The 13,401-nt window shown below is 43.0% G+C and overlaps 1 protein-coding gene across 2 annotated transcripts in view; it reads right to left on the minus strand.

Annotated features, from left to right (window-relative positions):
- The window catches only part of nup35 (nucleoporin 35), a 41,330-nt gene that overhangs the window by 7,700 nt on the left and 20,229 nt on the right, over positions 1-13,401 (minus strand). For both annotated transcript variants that reach the window (XM_054746544.1, XM_015975250.3), the window contains exons 5-6: positions 8,308-8,416; positions 7,728-7,797 (exon numbers count right to left, since the gene is read on the minus strand). In XM_054746544.1, the coding sequence (XP_054602519.1) occupies positions 7,728-7,797; positions 8,308-8,416 (179 nt within the window). The remainder of the gene's footprint in view (positions 1-7,727; positions 7,798-8,307; positions 8,417-13,401) is intronic.

The raw sequence follows: 13,401 nt of genomic DNA on the forward strand, positions 1-13,401 counted from the left end.
GGAGCCTAAAACACAAAGCCAGATGCTCTCTCCCGACAATTCTCCCCAACTATCATCATATCCTCCTAATGATTCGTTGGGGCCCTGATCTGGGACATTTGCTCACAAGTACTGCAAGCCCGTAAGACTGATCCAGGACCAAGTAACGGTCCACCTTACCATCTTTATGTCCCCAACCAGGTCAGGGGTCCAGTTTCCCACTGGGCCCACACAGGGGCATTTTTCCACGCACCCTGGGGTGGCAGAGTGGCGTACAGTGGCACTCCTTTGCCCCATGTTCTGGTGGCCGTTAGGGCTGCCACGATTAGTCGACGCGTCACAATGACGTCGACAAAAAAATAGTCGACGATTAATTTAATAGCCGATGCGTCGTTTATTGTATGAGCAGTCTTTAAATCTTGCCTGCTGCGGCACATTCGGCGTTTGCTTCCTGCCTTTCTGCTCAACGCACGTGCGCGCTAGTCGCCATCCGTGTCAGCTGCTGCTTACATAAATCGAGGCACATGCGCAGTAGTGCCACTCCAGGTCAGCATTTGGATCAGAATCACCAGAGAAATAACACATCATGGTGAGTCGGCAATAGAGCTGAAAGGTTTTGGAGCATTTTATTAAAACAACTGAGAAGCAAGTCGATTTCAGACTCGGCAAGGTGAAACTCTTGTTTCATCGGCGATGCACGAGCATCTTGAGAGGAAGCACGTGATGGCAGCGAACGAAGAGTGGCCTCAGTAAGTTTACCTTGTTAGCTGCTAACATCAACAGTTTCTTGTGTTTATAGCTGCAGCAACACCAGTAGAGGTGGTGATGTCATTACCTTTAGAACACGTTTGTATGTCACGTATTTTTGCTCTAATTACAAACTAATGATTTATTTAATCCCGCTACGTTACGCGTTAATAATGGTGCTCCTCTTCAGTGGACCTGTTTGTTACGAGCACACCTCAGCAAGCTAACGTCCTGACCGAGGGCTTGGTGAGCATGCTGGTCACGAGACTCCGGTCCAAGGTCGGTATCAAGGTTACTATGTTACCATGACAACCACCTACCAGGCTGATCCCACCATGATGGAAAAAAATATGAAACAGCCTTTAAGGTGTGTGTGTGTGTGTACTTTATTAGATATAACCGAATTATTCATCTGGTATTCATCTGGTAAATGAACTAACTTTAATATCTGTTATCTTTACGCTAAAGCAGACCCTCAGAGCTGTCCATGGTTCCTGACTGCTGACGTGTGGACCAGTCGTGCTACAGAGGCATACCGTGGTGTGTCCTGCTATTTACTGAGTTAAGATTGGAAGATGAAGCGCTTCAACCTTCCCACCATGCCTCTGGTGAACACGTCATGTTTGGTTTTAGGTGCCTACCTCCATCTGACTGCAGCATTTGTATTAACAGGTTACAAAGTTAATTAAAGTAGCATGATAAGCGATCATCTTGTCTTTATTATTAGACGGCACACAGCTGATCACACATCACACTAGATGCTAATGATGGTATATTACAGCATCCTGGAGCAACAAGCTAAACTTTTATGAATGACACGATTAGTTGATTACTAAAATAGTCGTTTGTGGCCGCCCTAGTGGCTATAAATAACAACAGTAAAATAATCCCACAAATTCAAGACCTTTTATTTTGATCAACGTTGTAATCAAAGATTACATTATAAAAAAATAAAACCAGTTCAAGAATAAAAGATTAAAGTCCCATCAGTTGTCACACACACCAGAACAGTCACCTTCTCAACTCCACTGACCCTGTCAGCACAACATTATGAACCATCAATGTTAGTGTTGGGAATGTTCGTTTTAAAAATGAACTAGTTCAAAGTTCAGTTCATGCATTTTAAAACAAACTAGTTCATTTCTTAGTTCATAATTAACAAATGTTTGAACTACGTTCACTGTTCCAAAAACAAACTTGTTCATAGTTCTTTTTTTCATATATATATATATATATATAGTGCCTATCTCCAGCGGTCAATGGGCAGTCAGGCGGGGTACACCCTGGACAGAGAGCCAGTCCATCACAAGGCAACACAGAGACACACAGGGCAAACAATCATGCACACACACACTCACACCTAAGGACAATTTAGACAGACCAATCAACCTAACACTGGCTAACAGTCATGTTTTTGGACTGTGGGAGGAAGCCGGAGTACCCGGAGAGAACCCACGCATGCACAGGGAGAACATGCAAACTCCATGCAGAAAGATCCTAGGCTGGGAAGTGAACCCAGGACCTTCTCGCTGCAAGGGAACAGCTCTAACCACTGCGCCTATATATATATACACATACATACTCTCAATAACATAAGGAACATCTGCTTGAATGGCTTTCATAAAAAGATGAATTATTAATCTATCTGAGGGAAGAAGCAGGCTGAGGTAGGAAACTAGGATGTTCCTCAAAGTGCTAAACATTTAATCATCTTAAAATTAAGTAACTTCTCAAATTTTGTGACTTGTTTACCTAAAGATAAAGACAATGTTATAGAACTTGGGTCTTAAAGAGCAACAATCAGCCCTAAATGAACTAGAAAAAAAATTAAACTAAGCAAATAAATTAACAGATTACCAGCGCAACTGCAGTGTTTTCAATTCAGTTTTCAATTCAAGTTTATTTATAAAGCGCCAAATCACAACAAGAGTCGTCTCAAGGACCTTCACACAGTAAACATTCCAATACAGGTCAGGTCATTAAGCCAATCAGTAAAAAGTTTCCTATATAAGAAACCCAGCAGGTTGCATTGAGTCACGGACTAGTGACAGAGTCTTTACAGCAATCCTCATACGAAGCAAGAATGCAGCGACAGTGGAGAGGAAAACTCCCTTTTAACAGGAAGAAACCTCCAGAGGATCCTGGCTCAGTATAAGCAGCCATCCACCACGACTCACTGGGGATGGAGAAGACAACGCAGGCAGACAGACACACACAACATATATACCAAGTAGTGTTTCCATGGTTACATTGTGATTTCTTAGTAAACATTCTATTTTGGTGAGAGATAACAAGAAGAAGAAAATATAATTTCTCTCTGACTGCAGAGTTAAAGGATGTCAGAAGGTCCTTTAGGTGCAGCAGATGGACGTGGAGATGGGTTTTCTTCCAAAAGCGCTCAATTTTTCTGCATTGGCGTTTCAGGCTGCGAAGACTGTCATTAAACCAGGGAGTAGGGTTCACTGCAGGGACTGATCTGGTTCTGACAGGACAGATGTTGTCCAGAATGGAGAGGCAGTGCTCGTTAAACTGAGAAGTTAAGGAATCTGGGTCGTTATCAGAAGAACAGGGTGGATCAAAAGCAGCAGAAAAATTGCTAGTTGTGCTCTCATTAAAAAAAAGAGAACTAACGTTGTGACAATGTTGATCGTTCCACGCACTAAGTGCAGGTCACGGGGGGACCGTGCGTTCTCTGCGTTGGCACCTGCATTTTGGAACCAGTTGGCTTTGGTGGTGCGTCAGTCACCCTCATTGGGGGTTTTTAAGACTCGCCTTAAGACCCTTTTTTTTGTCAAGGCTTTTCAGGTTTAGCAAATTTTACCCAGTTTCGATGCCCCGGCCTCTTAATCTTTGTCTTTATTTTTTTTCTTTTACTCTCCTCTTTTAATTGATTTTATGCTGGTTTTACGATTGTTATATTTTATTCTGATGGTTTTATATTTTTATTGTGTTGTGTTGCGTTCAGCACCTTGGGCGTCTGCATTGGTCGCAGAAGGGGCTTTATAAATGAATGAAATGAAATGAAAATTAAATAACCATACGACGAGCAGGAGGTGGGGACGAAGGAACTGACAAGTTAAAGAAAATGCAATGGTGATCTGAAATCTAAACATCCTCAGGACAAAAACTGTCAGCATTTAGACCCAGGGTAAAAACAAGGTCAAGAGTGTGCCCCCGGTGTGTGTGGGGCCAGAAACATGCTGGGTAAAGCCAAAGGTGTCCATAAGGCTGGAGAAATTCATGGCAAATTGATCAGAGGGATCATCAATGTGGATGTTAAAGTCACCAACAATCACCAGTCTGGACAGTTTCACAGTGGAGGAAAGAAAGTCACTAAACTCCTGAAGGAAAGAACTGTTTGGACCAGGTGGACGATAGACCACAGCACAGTAGAACGGGTCCTTACGCCCGACTTTAATCAGCTGCAGTTCAAAGGAAGCAAAGTGACCAGAGGTTGTAGAGCTACATGGAAGATGGTCTCTGAAAACAACAGCTGGGCCTCCACCACGACCAGAACCCCAGGGCTGGCTAAGAAAAGAATAACCACTCGGGCAGAGTTCAATCAGACCAGAATAATCAGATGTTTGCTGCCGAACTTCAGTCAGAAACAGAAAATCCAGGTTTTTAGAGAGAATTAAATCACTGAGCAGGAAGCACTTATTGTTAACAGAGCGGGTGTTTAATAGAGCCATGCTGAGTGAGGTGGAGGAATCAGAAACTACAGAAACAGCTGAAGTTAGTGGACGTAAATTAGCAGGGTTAGATCCACGGTGTTTGTAAAAACCACTTATGGAGGGAACAGGAGGAGAAACCACTGAGGAATGAGGATAAACCGACCTTAAAAAACTTGGACGGAGAAACCGCGCCGCAACGCGGCCTGGCAGGAACGCGGAAGATCACGCCGATGTTTACTAGATAAACCACGCTTTAAGAGAAGTATTATTCTAAACTTTATTGTATTTATCCTAGTGAATCTATACTTAAACGGGTAAACTAGTAGTAGCCCATTCAATTTCAAATGTTATTATCAGGAGAGCAGCGTTTTTGAAATGAGTTTGTTCCAGTTTAACCCATACTTGGAAATCCCAACTTCTGAGTAGAAATAATTAACTGGAACAACCCCCAGAGTCAGAAAATGTTTTTTAATCCAACTGTGAGGTTCAATGTAGCAGCTCGTTGTGACAATAGAGAGCCTAAGCCAAGTCCACCTACTTCCACACCATGGGTCCCTAGAAGAACGAACAAATGAATCCAAGTCAAAGGGGCTAAAAATGCTATTTTCTAAGTCCGCTTGTTTTGTGCCATGGATTTCACATATGATATCCGTGATTTTTAAAGGGACTTTACGGACTTTTGAATTTTTATGCTCGCGATTGCCCCCTCAGGCCAAAAGCGTAACGGCAGCTTCAATAGTAGGCTTGTGCACAAAGCGTGCATGCTGTACGTGCACACTCCTTAACAAAAATAACAGCTGAGACAGTCCCGTGTGTGTCTGTGTGGCCCGGAGAACAGGAGAACACAAAGCTAATTAATTAAATAATTTGGTTCTGTACCTTTCTCTTCAGCACAGCCAACAAAGGTTTATGATGGGTCAGTCCTCCTGCATGCTCAGATCATTCCCTTCCCTCGCTTGAAAAATTGTTCCAAAATGAAAGTTGAACCCACATCTTTTTTATCTGTGAATTCAATGCTGTTTGGAGAGTCTCAAATAAAAAATTTGGGCATCTTACTGTAAATAAATATACCATTAATGTAAAAAAGAAACTCTAAATGAACCATGTTCACATCCAGAATCAAACCCAGGTCTTCTGCATGGGAGTCAGACATCTTACTAGGTGAGCTACACTCTAGTAACATTCACAGTATATGTAACTTTTATATCATAGATGACAGCTGAAACAACGTCAAACCAAAGAGCGGTTTGAAGCGAAAATGGTTATTTTGTTGCTAATTTGCAGGAAATATCTAGAAGAAAGTTCTACAGAAAGTAGCTAAGGGTCCTCAGAAATGTAGCTAGCTTTGTCACTAGGCGTTAGGAACAGCAACAAAGTCGCTGAGTTGGCACTACCTCTCTCTCTGCTGCTAAAGCTACTGATAGCAAATGTTACGGGCTATGCCTGAGCGTGAACGCGCATGAAGCAGCCTGCTCGACCCGAGCAGCTCTCTTTTTCTGTGATTTTACAGAAAAAACAGGTAATCACAGTAGAAATGCCAGGGCTCATTCTACAGGACCAGGGCATTGCAGGAGAATGTATGAAGAAGAACTTTAATATTTCTATACATGTTTTGGCTGTCAAACTTCCATAATGCCCCTTTAAAGACACATTTTGATACCAAGAACACTCTTATTTTCTAACAGGGGAATCACTATTTTAGGTTTTGTGTAAAAATAAGTCCAGGACTACAAAAACGCTTCACGAAAGTGACGTCATCGAACCAGACACGGAGAAAACTGAGGGAAAATGGCTGTAAGTTCAGCAAACTTCCCACAGGAGGAAAGAACCATCAAAAATCTGGTCATGTGGTAAGTAGCAGCTATGCTATGGGGGGAGGAGCTTATGAGGTAACGTCACGTATGCGACGAGCCGATTTCTGGTGTGTAGTCATGATAATTATGTTTATGTATTTAGCAGACGCTTTTGTCCAAAGCGACTTACAAGTGATAATCGGCATGTTGCCCTTGAGCCTAACAACAACAACAATAACAACAACAACTTGACATCAATCATGGAGAGTAGGGAACAAAGGAGTGGACGGTGGGTGGTGGTGGTGGTGGGGGGGGGGTGCTAGTTTAGAAGATGCTCTCTGAAGAGCAGGGTCTTCAGTAGTTTCTTGAAAATTGAAAAGGAAGCCCCTGTTCTGGTAGTGCTTGGAAGGTCATTCCACATTTGTGGAACGATGCATGAGAAGAGTCTGGATTGTCCTGAGCGTGGTGTAGGCACTGCTAGCCGACGAGCATGTGATGACCGGAGCGGCCGGGCTGAGACGTAAGCCTTTGCAAGAGGATTCAGGTAGATGGGAGCCGTACCATCTCGGACTTTGTATGCTAGTGTTAGCAATTTGAATTTGATGCGTGCTGCTAGCGGTAGCCAGTGGAGCTCAATGAACAGAGGGGTGGCGTGTGCTCTTTTTGGCTGAATGAAGCGGGAGATGACAGTAGATTGCACCAGGAGTTGGGTGGCATGTTGTGTTAGGTATGGTCTGATCTTTCGTATGTTATACAGCGCAAAGCGGCATGAACGAGCAACAGAGGCAACATGATCTTTAAAGGTCAGGTGTTCATCAATCACAACACCCAGATTTCAAACTGCCTTTAAAGGCGCCAGAGATAGGAAGTCATTTTGGATTGAGATATTGTGCTGTATGGATGGTTTTGCTGGGATGACAAGTAGTTCAGTTTTAGAGAGGTTGAGTTGGAGATGGTGGGATTTCATCCATTTTGATATGTCAGAGAGACAGTTTGATATTCGTGCTGAGACAGTGTGGTCGTCCGGTGGAAATGACAGACTTTTACAAGCTGATAAATCTCAAAGTACATGACAGGCGTGGTCGCAACACCCATAGTTACTTTTTATTTAAATTGAAGTACAACATATGTGCGATCCAGGGTCTAAGGCAAAGTGGATTAGAAAATAGCGTTTTTAGCTTCGTTGACTTGCATTTATTTTTCGTTCTTCCGGGGACCCATGAGCTGACCGGAGAGGGAGGAGACTTAGGCTCCCCATACAACAACAATAGTAGATGTGATAGAAACATGTTTGTTTTATAAGATTAACTTGTAAGGGTGCATCTAAAGTCCATGTTATGTGCAGTTGTATATTTTACGAGGTCAATGGAACTCACCGTGACGTCCGTGCTCCACACAGCAGTGTTTGATTCTGCATGTCTTGGGTAAGGACACTTCTCACAAACATGACAATCATGAGTGAGAAGATGACATTTAAAACAATGTGTGTGTGTGTGTGTGTGTGTGTGTGTGTGTGAGAGTGTGAATTACTTACCTTGTGTTTGAGGATGTTTCCATACTGAGCAAACTGCATCAGTATGTAGGAGGCTGCAGCTGGAGGAAACCTAACACACAGACACACAGACACACACAGACACACACACACACACACACACACACACACACACACACACACACACACACACACACATTAATCTACCTCATACACTGACACATTACCTCTAAAGCCAGGTTCACATTGCAACTTTTGGCCGTCTTTGCCAAACCCCTTGTCCTGAGCAGAACCGTGACAAAAAATGGTCAACGTCTTATGGAGAAAGATGAAGCCGGGAAGAGGAGACCCGCAGCCGAGAGGGTTTTAAAATAAGAGCTTCCTCTTTGAGGAAGATGAGTTGGGTCATGAACTGAGTGTTTTTATTTTGGTTAGCGGTCTGCTTAGTGACATATGCTTTGGAACGTGCACTCAGGACGCGGTGCGGTCTGATTCACTGAAATCTCGCACCGTACAGCGTGCCACCTCTGGAGTTCTCACAGTGAGACGTGAACAATCCTGTGCAATGGCCAAAAATCACAGTGTGATGCGGGGATAAGAGATGCTGTGGAGCACACGTTACCCAAACACGGTGACCCAGGTCTGGTCCAGCTGGTCTTCAGAACACAGAGACTCCCCCTGGCTGTAGAAAGGATCCACCTGAGCTGGAGACAGACACACCTGCTGCACACCTACACACAGCACAGGTGTCAGGACAGTTAATGCTGACTGAGGAGCATGAAGTCTGTAAATCAATAACACATCCTAACACATTTCTACTGTTTAATGTTCATTTTGACAAGAAATTTTAGTTTTAGTCTTTTGACTAAAATTCTTATTAATTTTAGTCACAATTTGGTATTCAATTTGTTTTAATTTTAGTCTTATTTAGGCGATTAAAATAAATTTATTTTTCTTCTGACGCAAACATTTTCTGTGTCTGTAACCAAAATGTTAACTACACCTACCCGAAACTCTATAGGAATATAAAAATATCACATTTCACACTTTGGATCAATAAAACTATAATTATAACTGTTTTAATAACAAAATGTAATGGGAAATATACATGAATGAGCATTGATGGTTTGAAATTGTGCCTCTCAGTATTGATAAAGTAAACAAATCTCTACAATGTGCAGTAATACTTGTAAACGTGACAGGAAATGACTTCATACCATTAAATTGTGTTATTCTAATCCTGCGAGGAGGTAAACTAAAGGTAAGAACTGTTTTCAGGTATATTTATTAGAATTTCCCTGCTCTACTTTACCAATGTGGGCTACATGAATGTTCTTTTCCCTCACAAAAACACCACTAGAGCACCGAACGCTGACTCGATGCAACTTGCTGGGTTCCTTATATAGGAAACTTTTAACTGACTGTGTCCATTAAGAAACCACCGCGCTGCATGACAGGCCACCACCATTACCGCACTTGATTCAACTCCACGACGTACGCTGAGAAGGATGGCTGCTCTGGTATCAAAACGAAACGTTACTTCACCCATTCAGGAGCACTTTGGCTTTCAGCCAAATGAAAAGGGGGAGCCAGACAATTTAAATGAGGCAATCTGTAAAATCTGCAGCAAAAACGGTTAAAGTAAAACGAGGAAGTACAACTTACTTAAAGGCTCACCTAGCTAGCTGCCATCCAGCTATTAAAGCTCGGCTGCCGCCGTCTCCTCCTCCCCCCACACAGACCTGCGGGGCGGCTTGGATTGGGCGAAGCCTTTGCTAGAGTCGGCAAGTACAGCAGAGACAGCGACAGACACAAACGCCTGACAGGCGCTGTTACACAGTATCTGGGGAGGAGATGGTTCCCCTTTCCACTGTGGAGAAACCTGCATTCAAGTCGCTTCTCCAGAAATTTGACAAGCAAAACGAGTTGCCAGGGAAAACCTACTTCTCAAAAACTGCTGTGCCGAAAATGTAAAAGACAGTTAGAGCATCAGTTCAGAGTGAGCTCAAAAGTGTGGGCGTTTTCTCTGCCACCACTGACATGTGGTCAAGTGTGAATATGACTCCTTACATGAGTCTAACTGTACATTACCTGACCAAAGACTGGACTCTTAAACCACGCTGCCTCGAAACAACGTTTATGCCCCAGAATCACACATCTGACAACATCGCAGATGCTTTACGCAGCGCAGTTGATGAGTGGTCCCTGGATGAGAAGAAGCTGGCGTGCATAGCGACAGATAACAGGGCAAACATCGCCGCAGCAGTGAGAAAATTGAGCTGGACGTGGCTGAACTGCTTCGGACATAATTTACACCTGGCAGTGACAAACACAATGACAAGCTTGAAGATCGCACATCCTGAGCAATGGGTCTGTGCCACACCTTAGTGGGTGTGTTCTTCCGCAGCTGGGTGAAGAGGAGGGATCTGGCGAAAGCACAAGCGGAGCTCTAAACCCTGCAGCACTCACTCATATTGGTAAACTTACTTTCAGAAGTCATATTTATGATCTAATTGTAACCCACTGAAATTCCACTTAATAACACAGATAGGCCAATAAGTCTGCTAAAAAATATGAACACTGAGTATGAATATGATTTTTTTATATTGCCCGAAACTAATAAAAAATATGCAGCCTTTAACAGCAGTAGCTGGCTTTTTGTGATGCTCAAAAAACATGTTTTGTTTAGAAAGAAATAAACTGAAACTAAAAATAATTGTATATATTGGTTTTTAATTTAAAAATAATAAGCAGGTGTAATTTCAGTTTAAATAATCATGTGCCATTATGCCATCTAACCAGGACTGTCCAACAAGATGGGGCTTTAACAGAAGATGGTGGACTGAGTCTTGGAGCAAATCCCAGCTATAAAAAGGGTTCTGGATGATAGACAGCATCAGTATCTCATCCCCAGCTGGTAGGACGTTGCAGTTTTAGAGTCGGTGTACGCAGGGTTAAAGCCAGTGGCTGAAATTGCAGATCTGCTGTCTGGCGAAAACTATGTCACAGTCTCATCCATTAAACCTGTCCTGAAACTCCTCACTGAAGAACTTTTAAAACCATCAGACGAAGACAACACAATGACCTCGGGCATTAAGCAGAAGATGTGCGGTGTTCTCCAGGAGAAGTACAGACCAGCTGTGCTACAAAAAACATTGGCAAGGTCCTGCTTGCTGGACCCAACATATCAAGACAACAATTCTGATGATGATGAGGTAGGGCTGGGCGATATGGACCAAAACTTATATCTCGATATCTATTAGCTGAATTCTGGTAACGATATATATCTCAATATTTTTCCTCCAGTAAATTATTTACAAGTTAACTCACTTCAAGCTGTCTTGAGAAATTAAACATAAATCAGTAGATATAATGCATAAAAATGTTTTCACACACACACACACACACACACACACACACACACACACACACACACACACACACACACACACACACACACACACACACACACACACACACACACACACACACACACACACACACACACACACACACACACACACGAGAGCTAGAGGTGCATCAAATGTCCCTCTGGCACTTTTTAATTAAATATTTATAATTCATGTAAAATTATTTAGATTTCATCTAGAGGTGGCCATATCTTTTATTTCTTGTCCAGAGAAAAATCAACTATCATATTAAACTAAATGTATGATGATGTAATTGCATCTACTGAAGGTAACATGGGTCATGCACGGTGGAGTTATTAGTTATAAGGGCAAACATGGCTGGAGTCCAACAGTGTTGGCTCATATCAGGGATTATACTGTAATGACTCAGAGTCTCTGGTTGCTCTTTTATGTGTATTATTTCTGGACATTTTTTCTCCAGTGCCTTGTTTGGTTGTAATGCCTTGTGAATGTGCTTTATAAATACAATTGGATTGGACTGGATTCTAGTTTCTCAAGACAAACGGTATTTTTTGGATATTTTACTTTTCTGTTTCTGGTGCTGTGAAGATTAGAGGATTTTTACTGCTATTTTTTCACTTTTTTCAGTTATTGAGCATTTGTTATGATGTGTAACCATGGCAACAGTCTGGTTTACAATCGGGAGCAGCTGACTGAAAGACTGAAATAATACCTCAAATGAAGCCACAAATCCCAAATGAGCTAAAACGCAAGAAGCATAGGTGCAGAGTGGGAGCAAAATGGAGACGGAGAAAGAGGAAATTCAAACCATCTCCTCCATCGATCATAATGGGCAATGTGGGATAACTGGCCAGCAAGATGGATGAACTCCAAGCCCTTTCAAGGACTCAGCCAGAGTATCGGCATTGCAGTGTAATGTGTTTCACTGAGACGTGGCTGCAGGACCATATCCCCAATTCCAGCGTCACTCTGCCAGGATTCCTGACTGTACGAGCAGACAGAGATCTGAAGAGGAGAGGGAAAAGAAAAGGAGGTGGAGTGGCAGTGCTAGTCAACAACAGATGGTGCCATCCAGGTCATGTTTCGGTGAAATGTCATCTCTGCAGCCCAGATGTTGAATTCTTGTCAGTAAGTTGTCGCCCATATTATTTGCCAAGAGAGTTCACCAGTGTTGTCTTGACAACTGTTTAAATTCCACCTTTTAATCATGCCTCGCTCTCTGCTAAACTTCCAACATTTCAACAGTTTGTCAGCTGCTCCACCAGAGAAAACAAGACATTGGATTTGTGTTATGCAAATGTAAAGAATGCATACATGTCCAAAACAAGACCTCCTCTGGGACAATCAGATCACAATCTTGTTTTTCTCTGCTAAGAATACAAACCACTTGTTCAGAGGCAACCTGTGACAAGAAGAACTGTGAGAAAATGGTCACAGGACGCTGAAGAAGCCCTGCAGGGTTGTTTTGAGACCACAGATTGGATGACTCTCGGCCAAGAATATGAAGAGGACATCAATGCCATGACTGGATGTGTCACTGACTATATAAACTTCTGTGTGGACTACATCATACCCACCAGAACAGTGAGATGCTTCGCTAATAACAAACCCTGGATCACCAATGAACTGAAGAATCTGCTAAATGAGAAAAAAAGAGCCTTCAAGGAGGGAGACAGGGAATTATTGAGGAGTATACAGAAGCAACTGAAGATCAAAATCAGAGACAGCAAGGAGGCATACAGGAAGAAGCTGGAGAACAAACTACAGAGGAACAATATCAGAGATGTCTGGTCAGGGATGAAAAAGATCACAGGATTCAAGCAGAGGAAGGATTGCACAGATGACAGCCTGGATACAGCCAATGAACTGAACAAGTTCTTCAATCCAATCCTCCTCTGATCCAACATTTTCCTGTCACACGCCAGCTCTTTTGTCCTCTAACGCAGTCATGGACTCTTCTGGTTCTATAAATCTGTCTTCAACCAAGTCAGGAGATGCTGCTGCCCCATTTACCTCCCCTCCCACCTATCTGTCTCTAGAAGTCAGGTGAAGAGGCAGCTGGAGAGACTGAACAGGAACAAGGCTGCTGGTCCAGATGGTGTCAGCCCCAGAGTACTGAATGCCTGTGCAGAGCAGCTCTGTGGGATTCTGCAGCACCTCTTTAACCTCAGCCTGGCCCAGGAGAAGGTTCCAGTCCTGTGGAAGACATCCTGCCTTGTTCCAGTTCCAAAGAAAACTCGCCCATCAGTTAATGATGACTACAGACCGGTTGCCCTGACATCCCACATCATGAAGGTCCAGGAGAGACTCTTGTTGGTCCACCT

The sequence above is a fragment of the Nothobranchius furzeri genome, chromosome 14 (assembly GCF_043380555.1).
Source record: "Nothobranchius furzeri strain GRZ-AD chromosome 14, NfurGRZ-RIMD1, whole genome shotgun sequence".
In the NCBI taxonomy this organism is placed as follows: Eukaryota; Metazoa; Chordata; class Actinopteri; order Cyprinodontiformes; family Nothobranchiidae; genus Nothobranchius; species Nothobranchius furzeri.